General features: G+C 39.1%; 1 protein-coding gene across 4 annotated transcripts in view; it reads left to right on the top strand.

Annotated features, from left to right (window-relative positions):
* The window catches only part of VCAN (versican), a 181027-nt gene that overhangs the window by 47051 nt on the left and 110723 nt on the right, over positions 1 to 23253 (top strand). For all 4 annotated transcript variants that reach the window (XM_078386387.1, XM_020790238.3, XM_078386385.1 and 1 more), the window contains 3 exons: positions 5048 to 5222; positions 6005 to 6132; positions 19273 to 19566. In XM_078386387.1, the coding sequence (XP_078242513.1) occupies positions 5048 to 5222; positions 6005 to 6132; positions 19273 to 19566 (597 nt within the window). The remainder of the gene's footprint in view (positions 1 to 5047; positions 5223 to 6004; positions 6133 to 19272; positions 19567 to 23253) is intronic.

The following is a 23253-nucleotide window of genomic DNA, read 5'->3' as shown; positions in this document are numbered from 1 at the left end:
AGTAACAGTTGATCATGAGGTTTATGGGTTCTGCACACCTTCCATTCTTCTCATATCTTGGCTCATTCACCAGAATTAAAGACTTGTTAAACCACTGTTTCCTGTTACATCTCAAGCAAAAACCAGTGGTTTGATATCTTGTTTATTAACCAAGATATGAAATTTGGATCAGATTTGTTTCACAAACCCCAAAAGTCATCCATTCTAGAATGCAAGCAAAGGGAAGAGGATAAACAGAGTGGAAACTTAGGAGAATAAAGCTCCATTTCCATGGTTTATAAAGAAACAAGCTGTTCCATTTGAACTGTTCTGGTGATAGAACATGTCTATTTAGAATCAGTAAACTACTGCAGAGCAACAGTGGATGAAAGGTAAAGGGAAGCAACAGTGACTCAACTCTCTCATATCCTTTAGTGAGATTTTTTTGTGGCGTAGATAGAATGCTGGTCTTGATCAATGGTTCTTAGCTGGGCTCCTTAGATGTTCTTGGACAGCAATTCCCAGAAGCCTTCGCTAACTTGCTGTGCTGGTCAAGATTTCTGGGAGTTGCAGTCCAGGAACATCTAGGGACCCAGGTTTGAGATCCACTGGTCTAGAAAGATGCACTAGGGCTGGTTTACCTACTTGTGTTAGAGCAACAGTTGATCATGGGGTTTATGGCTTCTGCACACCTTAGACGCATAGACACAATGCTGAGATATGAAATAATCCCTCTTCAACCTTAATCTCTTTATCTCTTGTAACAAGTAACATGAACTACTAGACTATACAACTGATAGAAAAGCAGTCAAGTAGACTGTTCAAGTCTCTGATTCTATCTTTCTAAGTAACTAATTTCTGATATGTGATACAGATGTTACTGAGTCCTGCTTTCTGCTGCTTCTCTCAGATGTTGTTCCTTCCTTCCTTCCCCATAAAGAGATAGCTGCACATATCCTCCATAAAGCGTGCAAGCATTTCCAAGCTATGAAGATAATGCCAGGGCTCTTGTAAACAAATGCAGAATTTCTTTTCTGATCTACCCCTGAATGGATTTCTAGAAATAACCATATTAAAGTTTGTTTCATATTACCGACTTCCCAGCTATTTATTTTCTCTCAGAAAAGCATTTTTGTCCTTTTCAAAACCCAGTGCTTTCTTCAGCTCATTTGGTGAATCTTCTTCCTTCTGCATACTCAATATAGCTCACTCTCTATTTCTCTTCTCAGTGCCATTGCAGACTATATCTCACACTGACTTCTTTCTGTCACTATCAAAGTATACCTAACCTTAGCACTAGCTCTTCCCTCCCTGCTGCCACTTTGGCAACCCCTCCTATGTATGAAGGGCCTATGTATGAAATACAAAGCCTTTTCTATCAGCTGTGGCTCCCCCTATAAGTTGGAAAAAGTCCAGCTCACCTGGAGAGCCCCTATGGATAGCCAACGTCTCCAATTCAAACTATTGCCTTCCATGTATAAGGCAAGCATTAGAACCAGGAATGGAGATGGGCGGGGTTGCCATGCTCTCCCTTCTTGTGTGTGTTGAGTGCATGTGTTTTGTTGCTCTTTTCAATCTGCCTTGTGTTTCTTAGCTGCTCCCTTTCTGTTTTCTCTGTTTCTTCATCCAAAAACTTTCCCCTTTACTCATGAACAGCACTTCGACTATGTTCACAAAACCACTGGTGGGCTTTCTACCCTCTACGGGACATTCAGAACATGCATGGAGAACAGAGCTTCAGCAAGAGGTGCTTATGGCCTATATGTGTCTGTCTATAGCCATATCACATCACACCAGCAGAAATCATGAGTGTGTAAGTCTGTGCACACACACAGCTATGCATACATGTAGCCCGACAGATGAGGTTCCACACGGTGTGCAGACACCAGAGGGATAAGGTGGGCGGTATGGTTCTACTGCTATTCCCTTTTGCTTCTGCATTTCACTGGTTCCTCTGCATTCCTTCTCACACCTTTTGTCCCCTCCACCTCTCACCCACTTATCTCTGAGCCCTGTCCCTAATATTACTCTTTCTCTCCATCACCCACACAGCATTGCCTTTTACGACACCAACCCCTTGTACCCCATTGCCCTCTAAGGCTTTTGGGACCTTTAAGGAGAGTTCCTAGTGATGCCAGTGGAAAGGAGGAATGTGAAAAAAACTTCCTAGCCTACTTTTGGATGTTTTCAATCTTTTTTTAATCCCTCCTTGACTTGCAGACGCTGTGTCATAATTTGTCAGTAGAGTCCTCAGCATGTTTATCAGTCCTTGCTCTCATTGCTTAAACAGCAATCTGACCTGATGCTGCTGCTACTGTCAAGGAGCTTTATTTGCTTATTTTTGTAGATCAAACAACTGCAAATGGCACAGGAGTAAACAAGCCATTTTAAACTAGTCACGTCACAATCCTCTTTTTAGTGCTCCACCACAATCCAGTTTTCTGATTGTTTATTTATTTAAAATATTTTTTACCCTCCCCCGTGAAATTTAAAAAAGACCCAAAGTGGCATACATCAGTAGAAGACAGTATTTAAAGCTAACAGTAAGTATACAGATACTAAAAAGGATCAAACAGATACTGCACTAAAAGACGGTAAACAAAAGCTACGCCAAAAAGACAATTCAAATCAGCAAGGCACAGCAATCTATTAAAAAAATCCCACTGAGGTAGCCAGTCACTAACGGAAAGCTTGCCTGAAGAGAAAGATCTTTGCCTGCTTGCAGAAAGATGTTGGGCCACCCTGGGAGGGTGGCAGGGAGTTCCAAAGTCTGGGAGTGGCAAGAGAGAAGGCTGTCTCCCTTCTCCTCACCAAACACACCTATGCATTTATATAGATAAATTAATTTTTAAAATATATTACAATAATTTATGCCTGTGTGTTTGAAACATTTTCCATCTCTGCATAAGATGGATGACTACACGAACTTGTTGATTGATAGGCCACTTTATTCATTAGTTGTTGGCTCATTCATAAATACACTAGGAAAAAGATGTTCAGTAAACTCATTCCTTTGTTAAAGATACATTTATAAGACATAAATTATTTTTTAAAATTTTTTGCACCACAGACACTGAAACTTTTAAAAGAGGTGGGCAATAATAATGCATAATCCCACATATGGAACAACTGATTTTGTCAGTTTTTAAGATTAAAAAATAATTTGCTCTTTTGGATTTTCAGCCGTACTTTATTCCAAGAGCTAAGTGCATGTGAAATACAGAACTTTAACGTAAAATGTCAACATGGAATCCCACATAATCCTTGCATGATTTTTAAAACACTCAGGTGCACGTTAATATCAGTTTTCCAGGAACTGTTGTTGACTCTTTCCCTAGAATGCAAATTAACCGTGTTTGCCTGGATTTCAGTAAAACTATTATACTGTCACCTGCTCCTCGGTTTCTTTATTTGTTCACTCTGTGAGGGAGTTCTTACAACAAATAGACACAATGGGAAGAAAAAATGAAAATTTTTATGTGACTGAATGGGAGTGGAGATATTGTTCCACCCTTTCTGTGTTTCCAATGAAATAACAGCCACAGAATGCTATGGCTGGAGGTGGCCTATGCATTGGCAGTTGTGAACTGTTTAGAGTCATATGGCTGCAGTACCTTTAAAAAAATTAAATTTATTTAATTTATATCCTGTCTTTCTTCCAGCAGAAGAATTCCATTTGAGTGCATGAAATTTCAAACTTCATAAATCACAAAAATTGATTTTCCAGATAAAATTATTTAAATAAAGTATTAAATTAAACAGAACAATCAGGTTAAGCATCATCTCTGCCACTCACGCCTTTCCTCATTAATGGAATACTAATGATGCAAAATATTGAACACAGCAAAGACCTGCAAGTACAGATATTTCAGATGGAACTATTTCTGAAGGCCCCAAATCATATATAAGGGAGATCTGTGACTTGGTTTCTCCATTTGCAAGAATCCCAACCATTAGAGTAGTACCTTGACCCTTCTCTGCCAGGAAGTCTGATAACTAGTGGAATTTATTTCTGAGTAAATATACATTGGCAATTAAAGCATAATGTTTCTATTTCTGAACTTTAATTCTATTTTGCTCAGACATCAAAGATTTATATATCATGTTTCTATCTACGTTTTAAATGATACCTATTTAGGAGATAATTGTGAAAGAACTGTGAAGGAAAAATCACGCACAAACGAAAAAACTTATATCTGTCTGGTAGCTAGTTGCACATACATAAAAACTGAAATTGGGTCACATCAAGCCAGAAATCCTTGAGAATCATGGACTCTTAAAGGTCACAATGTAAATTAGCTTGACAATTACATTTTAATGATGATCAAGATACATGCTGACCAAATCAATCACTCCATCTATTTGTGGTCAAAGTCCATCTGCAGGCATTTTCTAGTTCATTAACCTAGACACCAGTTGCTATGGCCTGTTGTGCATAGAGATAGAGAACTAGCCAGTGGTAGATTTGATTGTCATTTGTATTCTTGAAGCAATAGATCAAGCTATTTTATAGTTGGATTGACTGCGGGTAACCATCTGTTATGAGGCCAAATGGGTCTTAAACGTTCAACCTTCTTCAACCTTCAGGAAAACAGTCAATGTTTCTAATTACCTGGCAATGTAGCATTGTTATGAGCAGGCATATTTCAATATAAAGTAGTAGCAAAATGCTGTTAATGTTATTGCTATTACATGGATGGTTGAACTAGCAGGAAAAAAAGAATTATAAATGTATTTAAATTGGATAAATATTAAACATTCTTGCAGAACTGGGCTCCTGCCATCTCCTGATAACAGAAGGAATGTGCAATTATTTGGGCTTTCTTCAGCTATTGTCTTGCTAACTATTAGCAAACTACTGTAATTGTGAGCTTAGATGAATTGTACATTTGAAATAACTGATTATAACCCACACTGATTCAATAGGCCAATTCTAGATGTGAGTTGCTACTGGATTTCAGCCACCGTTTCTAAACCTGATGTCTAACTAGGCTAGAATAACTTTGCTGTAAGAGTAACAACTATTCATGTAATATGAGTGACTAATGTGGGTTTACTGTTTTTCTAGGTGTTGTGTTTCACTACCGGGCAGCAACCAGTAGATACACCCTAAACTTCCAGCAGGCTCAAGAGGCTTGTTTGGAGAATGGTGCTGTAATAGCAACCCCTGATCAGCTGAAAGCTGCATATGAAGATGGATTTGAGCAATGTGATGCTGGCTGGTTGTCTGATCAAACTGTTAGGTAAGACGATAAATTGACTTCTAGGGATGTCCCTGTGGCAGAGTTTTTAATTTCTGGTCAAATTTCTTTTGCTATGTAATAGAAATACAGAGACCCACAGAGGAGAATAACGACAAGTCCCCCAGAGTCCACTCTTTCTCATTAACTGGCACTTAAAGTCTCAATAAGTCACTCCGAGACATTTGTAGGAGAAAGAATAAAAACATTTCTTTACTTACAGTTTTTGAAATTACTGATTTCTGCATGCTGCTTTCTTTACTGCACATATACTTAGCAACCAACTGAACTGATCAACAAGAAACAACTGCCAGCAACCAGGTGAGAGAAAGAAACACTCAGCAGAGATGGGGCACTCTGAATTCAAAGGAAGGAACAATTGGTTAGTGCTGGATATCCTAGCCCAGACAGGTCCCTCCCAGTCGCACAAACCACAGACAGCATGCAAAGTTGCAAATAGAACTCCACAGTACAATTTGGACCCCCAATTCCAAAATTCTTCAATAATTCCCCAAACGGAATTCAGGGAGTTTCAGCCTACAGACCTACTCCTACAGACAACTGCAGGTACACCTACATTTTGCTTTCTTGGAGAAAGTCCAGCTTGGAGACTTAATGGCCTAGCTACAGCCTAGGTTCCTGTTAAAATCAGAAACTGTCCCAGGGGGGAATTCTAGGGTTTTCTACAAGGTATAATCTTCTGGAAATTGCCTACTGAAAAGGAACACTCCTGTATCAGCCTTACTTGATGTTCATACCTTCACTTTTCCTTTCCTGACCTGCAGATATCCCATTAGGCAGCCTAGAGTTGGCTGCTATGGAGACATGATGGGGAAGGAAGGAGTCAGATCCTATGGATATCGTCTTTCAAATGAAACTTATGATGCCTACTGTTATGTGGGAAGCTTAAATGGTAAGCAGATCTTTACCTTTAGCACAGTATGAAGTGTCGATAAAACATTCAGGATTTTTTGTACCATCAAGTGTGATATGACGTTTTTGACTATAAGTGACATGTGGGTGAAACTGTGGGAATACATCACCCTGAAAATTGAGGGGATGAAAACCACCACCACCCAATTTGGATCATGATCTACCTTTACTACCAACAAATCTAGCCTTTGTATGAGAACACATTATTTATCTTTCTATTGAAAAGGAAAATATTTCAGTGCTTTCTTTTAAAACTTTTCAGAGATGTTAAACAACAAAAGAGATGTTAAACAAACAACATCCAATACTTTTGTTAAACAAAAGTATTGGATGGAAAAAAGCACTATAGTTTGAGAACAGAGTGCAGACCTTACTTTTAGAAAATAATGGGGATAATAAATGTTTGTCAGTCTATATTGGAAGTTTGGAATTGCATCTCACATTTTAAGCTTTAGTTCTAAACGCCCTTAGTAGTCAATAAACTTCAGTGAGAGAATAGGTTGTAACATTCGGAAGCACTCTTTATTTAAAAAAATGATTTAAAAAATTTGAAATATTTTGGCAGGTACACTTCCTTAAACAGATACTTATTTTAACTCATTATTAGATTATTACTTGAGTAATTTTTTACAAAATATTTGCAAGAAAAAACAATTCATAGTCTAGAGGAGGTGGTTATTACATAGTCTACAAATCCACATTTTGGATAAATTTGAAAATTCATTAAATTTTTATGATGATCCTTACTTTTTAAAAGCATAAATACTCTGGCTAATATATTGTTTGTCTAGTCTGCTTGCACAATGGACTGTTTTCCAAGAATTTTTCAGAACTTGAGCAAGGAACTTGAACAAGGCTGGCTGGAGAACTCAACAGTTTATCTGGCTGTGGAGTCAGAGGTTGGGAGTTCAATTCCCCAGAGTCAGAGGTTGGGAGTTCAATTCCCCACTGTGCCTCCTGGGAGAAAAGCCAGCCTGTGTGGCCTTGGGCCAGCTGTATGGTCCCAGGGCTCCCCCCAGAAGAAGGGAATGGTAAACTATTTCTGAGTATTCTCTACCTGGAAAACTGTCAAAAAAAGGTCTACCATACAGTATATCACAGAAGTAAGTACACCCCCACACATTTCATAAATATTTTAGTATAACTTTTCATGTGACAACACTGAAGAAATGACACTTGGCTACAATGCAAAGCCGTGACTATACATCTTACAAAACAGTATAAATGTGCTCTCCCCTCAAAATACAGTGGTGCCTCGCTTAACGATTGCCTCGTTTAGCGATGAATTCGCATAACGATGTGTTTTTTTAGAAAATAACATGCACCGTATAACAATGTTTCCTATGGGCGATTTTCGCTTAGCGAAGTTGGGGACCATGCTTTGCATAACGAATGCAATTTTAGGTCCCCTGCTTCACTTAACGATGTTTCTTTTTTCAATTAAAAAAGTGTCTTAGAAGGGTCAAAAACGGTTCTAAATGCTTGGATTCGTTAGAGGACCCCCTAAGTCATGAGCAAACCTGATTTGGCTTTGATCTGACTTTTCGTTAATTTATGGTTAATTTTTTTTTTCGGCCCATAGGAACCAATGGACCTGTCAAAATCTGACAGCTCCATGCTTTCCTATGGGGGAGAAAACAATTCGCCATAAATTAACGAAAGTTCAGATCAAAGCCGAATCAGGTTTGCACATGACTTAGGGGGTCCTCTAACGAATCCAAGCATTTAGAACAGTTGCTGAGTCTTCATTAATTTTTTGTGAATTTTTTCTTCCCCCATAGGAAATAATGGAGCTGTCAGATTTTGACAGCTGTCAAAAGTTGGGGGGAAAAAATTCACCATTAATTAACGAAAAGTCAGATCAAAGCCAAATTAACTTTTGCATCTGTTTTAGAGGGTGCAGAAGCTAATCCAAGCATTTAAAACCATTTTTGACCCTTTTATGACACTTAAATTTGCAAAAATTGACTTCGCAAAGCCATTGAAATGTATTGAATCAGCTTCAATACATTCCAATGATGGAAACATTGTATCGTTTAATGATGTTTCCTATGGGTTTTTTCACTTAAGGACGCCAATCCGTGCCTATTGGAACGGATTAACCGGTTTCCAATGCATTTCTATGGAAAATGGTGTTTCGCATAACGATGTTTCACATAACGTTTTTTTGAACCAATTAAAATCGTTATGCGAGGCACCACTGTAATGCAACACACAGCCATTACTGTCTAAGCTGCTGACAATAAAAGTGAGTACACCCCTAAGTGAAAATGTCCAAATTGGGCACAAAGTGTCAATATTTTGTGTGGCCACCATTATTTTCCAGCACTGCCTTAACCCTCTTTGGCATAGGGTTCACCAGAGCTTCACAGGTTGCCACTGGAGTCCTCTTCCACTCCTCCATGACAACATCACAGAGCTGGTGCATGTTAGAGACCTTGCACACCTCCGCCTTCTGTTTCATGATGCCCCACAGATGCTCAATAGGGTTTAGGTCTGGAGACATGCTTGGCCAATCCATCACCTTTACCCTCAGCTTCTTTAGCAAGACAGTGATTGTTTTGGAGGTATGTTTGGGGTTATTATCATGTTGGAATACTGCCCTGTGGCCCAGTCTCCGAAGGGAGGGGATCATGTTCTGCTTCAGTATGTCACAGTACATGTTGGAATTCATGGTTCCCTCGAGAAACTGTAGTTCCCCAGTGCCGGCAGCACTCATGCAGCCCCAGACCATGACACTCCCACCACCTTGCTTGACTGTAGGCATGACACGCTTGTCTTTGTACTCCTCACTGGGGTGCCGCCACACACGCTTGACACCATCTGAACCAAATAAGTTTATCTTGGTCTCACTGGACCACAGGACATGGTTCCAGAAATCCATGTCCTTAGTCTGCTTGTCTGCAGCAAACTGTATGCGGGCTTTCTTGTGCATCATCTTTAGGAGAGGCTTCCTTCTGGGACAACAGCCCTGGAGACCAATTTGATGCAGTGTGCGGCTTATGGTCTCAGCACTGACAAGCTGACCCTCCACCCCTTTAACTTCTGCAGCAATGCTGGCAGCACTCATATATCTATTTCCCAAAGCCAGCCTCTGGACATTATGCTGAGCATGGGCACTCAGCTTCTTTGGTTGACCATGAAGAGGCCTGTTCTGAGTAGGACCTGTCCTGTTAAACCACTGTATGGTCTTGGCCAGTGTGTTTTAGCTCAGTTTCAGGGTTTGGGCAGTCTTCTTATAGCCTAGACCACAATAATTTTTTTTCAGATCCTCAGATAGTTCATTACCATGAGGTGCCATGTGGAACTTCCAGTGACTAGTCTGAGAGAGTGAGAGTGATAACACCTGTTCCGCCTTCACACCTGAGACTTGTGACACTAATGGTCTCATGACACCAGGGAAGGAAAATGGCTACTTGGGCCCAATTTGGACATTGTCACTTAGGGGTGTACTCACTTTTGTTGCCAGCAGTTTAGACATTAATGGCTGTGTGTTGTGTTATTTTGAGGGGAGAGCACATTTACAGTTATACAAGCTGTATACTCTCTGCTTTACATTGTAGCCAAGTGCCATTTCTTCATTGTTGTCACATGAAAAGATATTCTAAAATATTTATGAAATGTGAGGTGTCGTGCTCACTTCTGTGATATACTGTAAGTTAGAATTGACTTGATAGTACATGACTATTATTATTGTTGAGCAAGGAGGCGTGGCTACCTCCTTCTGTAAAGTGTAAAGCCCTGTTCATTGCATCTTTGGTTTGCATAAGGGCAAGTCAAGTGATCACACAGAATGTTTAATGCCAGCAGAGCTTCAAGCCCTAAGGTGTCAAATAGGGTAGTGAATTAAATATTGGAAAAAGTATACCTTTGGTCTGAGAGGAAAATGAAGGGCAGTGAACCAATCTATTAGGGTATAAAACCAGAAGGGGTGCTTTCACAATGGGATTCTAAAGGATTTCCAGATAATTATTTGTATTAATTATAGGCTTAAACATTTTTTGTACTAGAAATGTATTGGTAGTGAGTAGAGCACTTTACTTAGAGCTCTGAGCAGGAAGTTGTCCATAGACACACCTGTTGGAGTGCAATGAAGTGCGATTTGTTGCGGGGGGGGGCAGCATGATCCAGTAGACATGTTCCTTGTTAAACAGATGTCAGAGGACTCATCTGTGTGAAAATGTCCTCTGTGTGGAAACGACATCCAATGAATGTCCAGTTTAAAGATGAAAAAATTATGAGAAGGGAGAACAGGGCCTGATACTGTAATTGCTCTCTATGAATCATCATCATAATCATCATAACTAGCTCAACCAGCCAATTAAAACTTCTCTCAAAATAACCCTGTTGTCCTTACATGAGAAGGAAGTTTGAGAAGGCTTGTTCCATTCATCATTTGAAAAAGTCAGCCTTAATGAAAACTGTGCTTTTGACCTGGGTGGTATATAAAAACTGCCTGAAGGAGGTCAATTTGTCTTGGAATCTGGGGTTTTATAATTGAAAAGTCATTTTTGAGGGATGTTTACCTTTTCCTGTAAAGAAAGGGAAAACTTCAAATACTGCTGAATAGGAAAATAACAGGCAGTTATCAACATGCTATTGGATTCCTGAAACTATATATGAGTTGCTGTGAATTTCTAACAGCCTGTTCTTCTGCAAGGAGTTTGTTGTAGTTTTTACAATTATATTTATACAATTTATGTTTCTTTATTTCTGTTGTACACCACCCAGAGTAACGATTTGTCAGATGGGTGGCATAAAAAATTAATTAATTAATTAATTAATTAAGTGAATGAATGAATGAATGAATGAATGAATGAATAAATAAATAAATAAATAAATAAATAAATAAATAAATATTTCATTGACATAGATGGCCTATGCATCATGTGAGAGATGACCTACGAATATTTGACCTCTAATAAAGTGTGGATGTTCCTGTACAATAAAGAGCTAGAAGCCAAAATACATTAGACTTTTTTTTTACTAGAGAGCATTACGCCATATGACATTATTAAGAGAGCGGAGAGTATTTGGAAAAGGCATTTGTTGAAATGTGTTTTGAATTTAGTATGCCAATTAGATGCACTATTGGATACATGTAAAAGCACTCACAATTTTAACTCCCTCCATCTCCCTTCATAGCCCAATCTTATGCATAATTGTTTGGAACTGAGTCACAGTGAGTTTACTGTGTCTTGTTCTCATGTATGTGTGCTTAGTATGTGTGAGACATTCTGTTCTACTGTGTACCATCAACTCAATTCTGACTTATGGAGATCCTTTTCAGGGTTTTTCAGGTATAGAGTTCTCAGAAATGGTTAACCGTTCTGAGGGTATCTTTAGACTGTGCAATTTGCCCAATGCTACACAGGCTGGCTCTTCTGAGGAACTGAACTTGCAACATTTGGATTGGCAGCCAGCTACCTAATTTAAAAATGAATCATACAATAATGAAGTTGGTAGGGGCCTGTAAGGCCATCAAGTTTTTATAAAACTGGCCCATTTAAGTACAGTTGAGGATTTGCACTTAGCAGATTTTCCCCAGTGAGGATATTTCCTGTTCAAGAAAAAAAACCTCACACATATTTTGCTCAGGTTTTGTGCTATTTTTTTGTACTGTTGCTATGCTCTTCTGTTTGTTCTCATATGGTTTTATATTTTATGTTGGCCTTTTGTTCACTGCCCTAATAATTTTGCTGGCTATTGATAGTCTCAAAAACCTAAATAAATGAAGGTATCCCATACAGTACTTTCATGTAAAACATTTTGAATTGTCTAAAAGCACATGAGACTGAGACAGCCCTATAGCACTGAAGGAATTGTTTCTGCCACTGGAACAGGTACACTTGAGCCCAATGTGTACCGAGAAAAGCTGCTCTGGAGGGTCAGGAAGCTGTCTGAAATAGGTTTTCAGGTGACACAAAGTGGGGAGGAGAGGAGAAGAACATCTTATCGTATCATCTGATGTTTACCAGTGCGACACTGGAGTCAAACTGAAGTTCTAAATGCTGCACATTTAAAAATAAGAAAATACTTAATATTACAAGCTGAATTCTGTCCAACTAGATGTGATATTTACTGCATTTTTGTCTCTTTCAACAAGTAGCCAAAATGAATCTATGGACCAAAGAATGTCTTCCTGGGATTTTGCATCCAAATAAGTGATGTTTATTTAGCTTGATGGTAGATAAACATGACTCTTACATTTGGTGGGCATGTGTAAAAAATGGAAATTTGACACATAACCAAGGCCTGTTTTCCATGCCTCACTGATGGTGTAGATATTAAGACATGTGCCTATAATATGCCATCGAGGGAGTGGTAGGAAAATTCTTTTCTGAAGGGCAGAACGTAAATGCTAACATATAATTTCCCATGATGTACCTTGATGCCTTTTAGTCAAGAAGATAAATCCAGATATTCCATGCATATTTTCCATGGAAAATGAAAAATATTAGTCAGTGAACATTTGCTGAGATACATGGGTTTGCAGCTGCAAGCTACCCACCAGTAAAGTGGTAAGAAAAATAATTGCAGACTTCTACAGAATTTGTGGAATATTAACTGAAGTGTGTTTGGCAGCTGTGTCAAGCATTCTTACCTGGAACTAGTGCCCACTGACACCTCAGCTAACTTACTACAGTGGACCCTTGACTTACAGACGGCTTGACTTACAGACTTTTTGAGTTACAGACTTCTCTGGCCGCAAAATTTAGGTTTGACTTGCAGACTGAGATTTGACTTACAGACCAGAAAAAAACCAAAATGGAACAAAAACGGCCTGTTACGGGATTAATCGGTTTTCAATGCACTGTAGGTCAATGGAGACTTGACTTACGGACTTTTTGACTTGAGAACCGCCTTCTAATACGGATTAAGTTCTCAAGTCAAGACCCCACTGTACTCAGTAAATAGTATTAGAGATGTCAAGTCATTTCCTGTCAGGTCCAAAGTCTGAGACTGGGACAGGTCTTTGTCACATTTAATCCTAACTTCCACAAACACAGCCAAGTTAAGGCAATATATATGGGCTTTTATATAAGCAAGGCAAGCAGTAGTTGAGAGCATGGGTGAGACCAGCATATTGTGAAAACCAGCAATAGGGGAATATGGGTGAATAGGCCCAGACTCTGGGTAAAACCTGGTTAGCAAGCTACTATGGCAACCCAAAGCTGAGGAAACAATTTTAATGGCTGAGTAGATGTTATGCATCCAGGAGCTATAGCAGTTGTCATTCCTGCTAGGGTTTGCATGACATATCACACAGAGAAATCAAACTTTTTACTTTTCCAGCAATGCTTACTTTGAGATCTGTTTCCCTGCCTGGAGGCCTGCTGAGGCATAGCAGTTTCCTGAAATTTCAGCTGCTGTCCTGAGACCTAGCAACTGTAAACTGGATATCATTCTTAAGTGACAAACCTTCAGCTTCCTGCTTTGGTGTCCTTCCTGAAGGCTGGAAAAGCCACTAAGCTCTGGTTCTTTTGTTGACTCCAGGTGTTTCTACTTTAGAGTGTCAGATCTTCATTCACAGTTGACATAGTGCACAATCTTGTATGACTTGTATATGCCATCTGACAGGCAAAGTCAATAGAATCTCTTGCCACTGCTGACTAATCATGTCCAAGTAATCCATTCGAAGCAACCTGTTCCTCCAATATATCTTGTAAAGACATCCAGATTCATTTTCTTCCTAATTTCTACATGCAGCTGGAGCTTGTAAAAAGGTACTGTTTTGGACTATAATTGTATATGCTGGTGTTGAAATTCTAGGAGTTGTAGTCCAAAAAAGTAACTTATCCCAACCCTGAATGTAGCTCAGTTACTCCTTTTCCTTGGAATGACTTATAAGGGGGAGAACAAGGCAAGGATGCAGAAGATCCTGACGGGGGATGGGCAGCCTTCTTCAACATGTTATCATGACCAACAAGGCAGGGTTCTACAAACTCCTGATTCTGTTGCCATGTTTTGAAAACTGTTGGGCTTTTTTTCTTTTTTAAACTCTTTCAGTCTGATATTTTTTTTGTCACGTATGTCATATTGGAGTGGCTAACACACAATTTTATGAATAAATAATATATGTACTTCTTGCTTTAATCTTCTCCCACATGCAAGAAATGATGTGTCCTTAGCTTCAGAGGAAACAATATTGGCTGATAATCTGCCCATAGCTCAGGGTTTCTGGCATGATAAGCAGTAGAGGATCATGTTTGGATTTTTCATCTGAAACAAAAAAAGGTTGGCTGCAGAGTCTATCTTGCTGTATTTAACAGCAATAAAAAGAAGCTTAGTCAGGCGCTTTTTAAACTGAGCAGTGCAAATACACACAACAGAATAATCTGGAGATTCTTAAAGTGCTTTGACTTTTGAGCACAGGCAGTCATCCTAAAAGAGAGGCCAAAACCAACAAAAATTGCATTGCTGTCTGTAATCCAAGGATTGTCATGGTTTCCATGTCGCCCCTGTTATTGCAGGTCACAGCCAGGGCTAAGCTCCCTTCCTCTTTTACTCCTGGCCCGGGTTTTTGCCTTGATCATTTTGCTGAATTTCTCTCCATGTGGATTCCAGCTATCAAAACACCACCAATCACTTTTAACTGTCGGTCCCAACCCCGCCTTTCTTTCTAAATATTTCTTCATTTACTCTTAACATTCAAGACTACGTCACTCATAGAATTGCCAGATGGATTTTCTCTGTGTCTTTCTGGAACATGTGGACAAAAAACTACATTAAAGCTGTTTTTGTTTAGGAAACCTTGGCTCTCGCAGATACATAATTCAGCCCCTCACACTTTATGATGGGATGAACCCCTCATAGGCTGCAACACTCCAGTGGCCAGTATGAAAACTGGTCTCACAGACCACACTTTGAGTGCCTTTAATGAATGCATTACCAGTTATTATGATCTTGTTGCCTTGAAGATCCAAATAATCATTCCCTGGCTGATGTTACGGAATGAATAAAATGGAGATAAATATTGCTTTAACTTGGCTGCATTTGTGGAAGTTAGGATTAAAATTCTATTATGTCTAAGCCTTGGGGCCCAGGTTGTGGCACGCAGAATTGGGGCATGTTTCAGAACAGAGAGTTCTGAATTATCACATTATCATGTTAGTATTTATTTTGGGAAACTGCTACATACTGACCATCACCCAATGTTCTTATCCTTACCTCTTCACTAAGTCTTTATTTAGCACAGGACAAAAGATTTTAAACTTTTAGTGGGAGATTTTCTCCTAAAGTGAGGAATTTCGTACAGGAAGAAGATCACATTATGATCTGTTTCTGGATTTCAGGGGAACCTCAAAGTATTAAGAGGTTCATATAGTTGGCAGGGCAACCTCATAGCATTAGGTGTGCTATTTCCTTTCATACAAGTAGGTAGCCCACAAGGCAAAAGGCTAAGGTAAAACCTTTATCGTTCACATGAAGCTGTCTAAATTTGGAGACTTGCATGAGAAGTGGTGGATGTGATGAGATGGGTTTTTTGTATTCCCTGGTGCCCACTACTCGGATGGTCATGAGCCATTTCTAGTATTCTCAGTCTATATTCAGTAGGCATGACTAACTGTTGAACAGGTTGGGCATCCAAGTTGGATTTGGGGAAATATTCTCTGTACAAAGTCCTGGTACCAGCCTGTCTCGAAAGACATTAGGGTGAGTCCCAAATAGCTGAAGAGTAGGTCACGAATGACTGAAAGGTCGGTCTTGGAAAGACAATGTCCATAGGTAAAAAGTTCCTTTTTCAAGAGTAACTGGCAAGGGCTCATCGCACCTTCCCACGATGTCATCCAATCAGAGTTCGTTACTAGGCAAACAGTCCTGTTACATCACATGGCTTCCTTCTCATACACACCAGATGTTATTTGGGTTACGGTGGTTTCTCCAAGAGTCACAACAATTCCCATCTATCTAATCACACAGAGTCCTTTCTCAGGCTTTCAGAATAACATTCTCTCGCTCGTCTGGAAAACAACTTGTCAGCATAGCAAAGATACTTTATACAAAGAAACAAGATGGAACCTCTCTGGCTTATTTCTTAATTACAAAACCCATATGCCTTAAAAGATTTTAACTCAAAAACCCATCTCATCACAAGCCCCCTGAAGATTAACAAAATTCTCAAACAATTTAAGTTTTAATTTTGATAACTGAATAAGATGAGATGAAACAGAACAGAAACAGAAACAGAACAGTTTTACCATATCACCTGCCACGCTCTGTATGGTTTCATTGGAATAAACCCTATTGAATTCTGTGGAACCAATTTTTGACTAGATATGTACAAGATTATGCTATTAATTTGTTACAGTATTTATGTAAACCTGTATTATGTATTCAAGGCTGCTCAGCTTCTGATAGCTAGAATGCAGCCCAGTAGATATGCATGGTGGTACACCTCCTGAACTTTGTTTTTCCTTTCCAACTATGCCAATTTTAACTGAGCCTCTATTAATGTGGTTTTGAGTAGCCCCAAAACATCATGGAGAAATGTGACTCTTGTGTCTTGCAACTTTATCCTGAACATGCTTTACTCCTCTGAAGAGGATCCCCATCTATTTAAATGAGCTTTACATCTATGCCAATGTTTCCCAACCTTGGTCCCCTAGATGTTTTTGGACTAACACTCCCAGAACCCTTCACCATTAGCTGTGCTGGCCAAGATTTCTGACAGTTGTCATCCAAGCACATCTGGGGGAGGGTTGGGAACCACTAGTCTACATCACTGGTTCTTAACCTTGGGTTACTCAGGAGTTTTGGACTGCAACTCCCAGAAGCCTTCACCACCATCTGTCCTGACTGGGGTTTCTGGGAGTTGCAGTTCAAAAGCATCTGAGTAACAAAGGTTAAGAACCACTGGTCTACATAATTATCTGTGAAGCTTGCATGTTGGGTCTCTTGTTGCCCCTGCATCAAGCCTTTTAATGATGGCAGAAGCTTTATTTCATAAGACAGGAAGGATCATGAAAACCAGACATCTGCACTGCTATTAAAATTGGCTTGAAAATACATTTCTTATGTATTCTCTGGGGTAACAGCCGAAACATATTTTCCATGTTAATTCTGCAAAATTAAAGAGCGTTGTTTGAACATTCTCATAATCAAACACTCTTTGCTTGGTTCCCATTGCGAGTCCATTTTCTTAACATGTCATACAAGCTGTTACGACACTTGAGAGGCAGATCAGATTAATATTGACACATGGATTTCTAGTTGCCTTGCAAAACAGATGGTGTATTTGTAGATGTATTGCCTGTTTGTCACAATTCACTTTAACTAGAATTTGTTTGCCATGTTTATTGGCTTCCTTCCTGTTTTTAAACTAGAAGTTTGGACATGCTGTTGTGTAATTGCTTGCCCTGAATGTGAACAATTAAATAAACTTTATAGAAGTAAACATTTTCATATTTGCGTGAATCTTTACCAAATAATTGATGGAATGACAGTATAAATATAGTGGTGGTTTTCTTGGCATTTTTGTTGAGTTTTTTGGAAGGTTATGCTACAATTCTAACTTCTGAGTAAATAATGTCCTGTTATCAAAGGCACTAAGTATGTTAGTCAGGTGCTCTGGCAAGAAAGCCCAAAATCTCTGGCTTCACTGCGTAAACACTTACCTAACCCTTTTTCCTGTGACTGTGATATCCTCTGAGATAAACAAGTCTCTAGCCTAGGCATTGAAATAAAGAATTTCTGTCCCTAGACATTTGCAGAGTTTTGAAATTTGCTTCTAAAAAACAGTTCCCCCCAAAAAACAGTTCATTGCCTTTATTGCTACAATTTTGAAAATACTTTACTGTTTTTTTTTAAAAAAAGGATTCAATAATTAGTAGTAGTAAGTCACGTTCTAAAGAAAGAAATCTCAGTCCCACGAAACATACTCTTCCCTTCCACCTCATTGTTACTGTTACTCTCAAACAAACCATCCTGGTGCAGCATTAGGTAAGGCAAGAACTGTACTTGGACTAGATGATATTCTTTCTCTTTCATTGACTGAGGCTGTGCCGTGTGACTCTGGAACTTCACACTGCAAAAGGGGTGAGGTGATCCCTTGCTGATGCAAAAGAGTTGTACCTTAGATATTTGAAAAAGAAATGCTTTCTATGCAATTTGTAGCGAGTTATTTTCAATCTGGGAATTTGCCATTCTTTCCTTTTAGGAAAATCTTCAGTATCACAACTTACAGGGCAAGGAGGAGTAGCAGCTTGTGGGCCAAGCAGGGAGTGAAGTTTCATGGAATGTGCACCGGCTCTATAGCAGAGAGCACACAGCAGAAGGGCTTTTATACTGCAGATACTTCAGGAATGTAACTTCTTCGACCACAGAGCTTGTATTAGAGAAGTATGAGTGACCCATTGACAGGGGTGGAGTCTCAGTTGTGCTTTCACTAAAATAATGAAACAGTGAGCCCAGCCACAAAGAATCCCTCCTATTTGTATGTGAATGGCAAGAATATGACAACCCTGTTATGTGACAGACTGCTATCATTGATTGATAGGATGCCATACATTTACATAATGCTTTACAAGGAAGAGATGGAGACTTTGGCCCCTAAAAAGCTTAACATCTGACAAAGCGAATACAGGAATGGAAAGGGATGATGATGAGACAGATTTGTATGCAAATGAGTCAAGTAACATATACAGAGTTTTAGTTATAGCTAAGAAAGTGAAGCACTTAAGCTAGAAATGTGACATATAAGGTGGAATTTGAAGCTGGGGAAGAGAATGGGAATAGCATGTATTTTGAGGGGACGAGTTCCAGAGCCTAAGGGGAAGCAAGGCAGAAAGGATGAACATAGTAAACAACTGGAAACTTCCATGGGGGCATAGAAGCGGCAGAGTTGCAGGGCAAAAAGTTATGGGGGTGGGGCATATCAGGAGATGGTAAGGGCAGAAAGAACAAAATCAGTATCATAGCAAAGCTACGCTTCCAAGTCAATGTTAGTTACATATCCAGAAATATTCTGGGATCCAGGCACTTTACATTACAACTGAACAACAATTGCAACAATACAACAATCAACAAAATCAGTTCATGGTTATAAAACTACTGGCTGTTGAATCAACTTGTGATCCTTGCAAAGAAGTAAAAGTTCCATTTGTTTATCTCCTTACAGGTGATGTCTTCCATATAACGTCTCCCAACAAGTTGACCTTTGAAGAAGCTAAACTTCAATGTGAGGCACAAGATGCAGTTCTTGCTTCTGTTGGTGACTTGCATGCTGCCTGGAGGGAAGGCTTTGACCAGTGTGACTATGGCTGGCTGGCTGATGGCAGTGTGCGTTATCCTGTGTCTGTGGCAAGAATCCAGTGTGGTGGAGGCTTGCTTGGAGTGAGAACTCTGTATCGCTATGAGAACCAAACAGGATTTCCTTTCTCAGACAGCCGATTTGATGCCTACTGCTTTCTACGTAAGTTTCTTAGATTTTTATTTTGATGATGTGAGCCACTGCACACCTCTTTTTCTGTCGTATAAAGTGGGTTCCCTTTCTTGTAACAAAATCATCCTATGACTCATGCTTTGTGCACTGTATAAAGAAATGCACCTGAAACAGCTCTTGAAATGGCCCACGGGTATATTTCACTGGGGAGAGGAAGGGACTGATGTAAGTTTTCTCTTCTATTCTCTGATAATCAATTAATAGGAACAACTATTCAATCAGCCATCTGAGGGTTTTTCTCCAAACTTGCAGGGTTATATTGCACTTTAAGGTTAATTCCAAGGAAATTTTTGTGATTCTTCCTGATGATTTTTTAGATCTGGCTGCGCAATGTTTTGCTGTCCAGAAATTTCAGACTTAAATTTCCATGAGCCCCAGTCAGCACGTCCTCTATTGAAAGATTATGAGACTGCAGTCCAAAACAGCTGGAGGGTGAAATTCTCCCCATCCTTTGCATGGATGAAGCAGAACATATTGTCCAAAGATATTATAAAGACAGAACTGGGCACAACTTCTATTTTACTTGAACTGGAGCCTGGCTCTAAGTCCTGCACACTCTACAGTTTTTCCCTTCCACTGACCCATCCTTATCTACTATACCTCCCAGTTATAAATATTAGGATGTCTCTTGGGATCAAAACTTCTCTGAATGAAGAAGCCTGTTCATATGCTGAACTTGGCATTTGAAATACTCCATGAATACTGAATGCCAGTGTAGACGAGTTAGGGTTATCAAGCTAGTTGTACAGTAAAATTGAGTTACATGAGTTGAATTATCTTCTAATAGTCAGTTAAGTCTCTTATAAGGCAGAGACTGGACTGATATTCTCAAGGTAGCACAACCCCCCCTGTAAATACTCCTGAGAACTTTTCTTTTGCCTTCTGAAGTTTCCTGAGTCCAGGGTTCTGTACTCTTCTTCCATAAATGCATTTATGTGTCTGCACAAATAATTCATGGTAAGAAACTAGCTTTATGTGTACAGGAGGCTTTATTGCCTTTTGCATATGTGAAAGATGGCTTTTAAAAAGCCATCTCTATACCCCTCTGATTGCCATTGTTTTTATGTGGATGTCGTCCCTCCTTGTCTCTTTGCTCATCTACTCAGAAAAGCAGCTACGTTTGTAAAGAAAACACCTGGCGTTCAAAACAAACAACAGGTTATAATTGCAACCATGTATATCATGTTCAAGTTTGTGGGGCTGTAGGTAGGGATGCAAAACATAATACTCAGTTCCAAGAAAAGACAAAATCCAAGGGAGATGTCTAGATAGTGGCAGTGCCTGAAGTCTGTAGAACAGATGTTCATACAGTAAAAAGAAATGATGTCATCCTGTTACTGTGTCCCTTTGCCCCTTGCCTCAGACCAGAAGTTCTCATTTGCTCAACCTTTGTACTTCTAAGCCACATGTTACGTATTTACTGTAATGTGGAGAGGCACAAAATCTTACCCTCTTACTCTGGGAGTCATCTGTTCTGTAGCCATTCATGTAAAGATTTGCACTTCAGTGTCACTACCAACAAAGCCAGGAAGTAAGGAGGGGTTGGTGGGGGAGGAGAAGGAGTGAATTAGATCCTTAGAATCCAGCTAGATGCTGAGGGTCCCCCCCCCCCACATCCAGCAAAGCAACAGATCTTTGCCAGGAAAAGCATCTGTCTTAACAGTTTTTTAATAAAAAAGCAAACATTGTTGTCAACAAAGCATTTAGCCTTGTTCGTGTTTTTATGCTTAAGACCTCTTATAAGAAAACCTCTCTTTGGAGCAGAAATCAGTTCTATATAGATAGATATATCTGTACTTCAGGAAAATAAAACCCCTTTTATATTCTTTTGCTGTTGGGAAAAAAACATTCAGAAAACTGATTTCAATAAAAAGTAATTTCAATAACTAGTTTCAAATGACAAGATATCAGTATTGAGTGAAAAACATCAGATCTTAGAAACATTACTCTTCTAAAATAAAATAAAATAAAATACAGCTTCCTGAATTACAGAACCAGTTGCTATGCTTGGTGTGGGTTTCTGGAGCAGTAGTTTAAAAAGTTACTTTCCAAGATGCGGAAGGAATAGATTACAATCCTAATATTTATATGGCTTTATCTTCCTTCGTTCTAAGCAGGGAACAAGAGCTTAACTGCAGGCTAAAGTCCTAAAGATTTCTGATGCATTTCTGATTTGTATTGTGCTTCTAGGATGTTACTTAATGACAGTTAAGTCAGATCCAAACATCTACTTAATTTGAAGCCAGATTTTGGCTGAATACAAGGGATAAGTTCTTAACTGTTCGAGCAGTATGACAATGGAACCAATTACGTACCTTGGGAGGTGGTGAGCTCTCCAGCGCTGGAGGCATTCAAGAGAAAATTGGACAACTATCTACTTTGACTTGGGTTCCTGTAATGAGCAGGAATTTGGACTCGATGGCCTTATAGGCCCCTTCCAACTCAGTTATTCCATGATTTCACATGATATGCTCATTGCTTTGCTGGATGAATACTGTACAGCTATTTGAAATAGTAGGTCTAAGAGTCCCATATCTCCATCTTTGTGCACGAAATGTGCAAGTACTGCTAGTTTTTATTTATTTATTTATTTATTTATTTATTTATTTATTTATTTATTTATTTATTTATTTATTTATTTGCTATTCCTTTAGTTGTATTCTAGTTTCTTTCATTCTTGAGCTGCTGGATTCTTTTGTACTCACAGAGAGGTAAAAAGCAATTTACAGGTGCTGGGAGTTCTGTCTTAATAGCCCCAAGAGTATTAGCATGTGTATGTGTGTGTGTGTGTGTGTGTGTGTGTGTGTTGACATGCATGCCATTTGCCCTTCTAGATTATTCCCCAAGCTTTTGATCTTAAAATCACAACTACAATGAGCACTAACTACAATAATATCGGTTATGCTTTTGTTTCTCAAAAAACCACATAGTTTTCTAAAATATTAATATTCTGTCCTATCTCTGCTCTTGATTATGGACTCAAAGTCTGAATTTCTATCACACTGGTATTAAGAAAGCTGCATGAAAGTCTTTATAATTTATTATCATAAACTTTTCCACTACAGTTTTATAACTACCTGGTTCTCACTGTGGAAGTCCTAACAGTTCCTTCCCTGTTATAATTTCCTTCCTTGCACTCCCAACTCTTAATAGCATTTCTTGATAACTTCCTAAAGTTCTCACAAAAACATAAGATCATGCTAGGTCAGATTGGGGTGGCCACATAGGCATCACCAAAAATAGGAGATTCATCATGCCCCCCCACAAGGACATATGTTTGCATAAAATGCCCATGCTAATTGGACATTACTATCCAAAAAATATTTTTGCCCTATGCCCATCTTTAGATGGGAAATTAATACAACACCTGTATTCTATTCTTATTTTTAAAAAAGAATCATAATTGTGCCTGTGCATATGTGAAGATACATGGTTGAAAGGAGAACATTATTATAGTAATGACATGGCACCAAACATGCTGAGGACATTTGGTCAGATAAAATGAAGATTTTGGAGAAAGAGGGGAAAGAAGTAGTAGTAGTAGTAGTAGTAGTAGTAGTAGTAGTAGTAGTAGTAGTAGTAGTAGTAGTAGTAGTAGTAGTAGTAGTAGTAGTATAGTAGTAGTAGTATAGTAGTAGTAGTAGTGTAGTAGTACAG

This window comes from Pogona vitticeps, chromosome 2 (assembly GCF_051106095.1).
Source record: "Pogona vitticeps strain Pit_001003342236 chromosome 2, PviZW2.1, whole genome shotgun sequence".
NCBI classification, from domain to species: Eukaryota; Metazoa; Chordata; class Lepidosauria; order Squamata; family Agamidae; genus Pogona; species Pogona vitticeps.
This window is presented reverse-complemented; position numbering and strand designations above follow the sequence as displayed.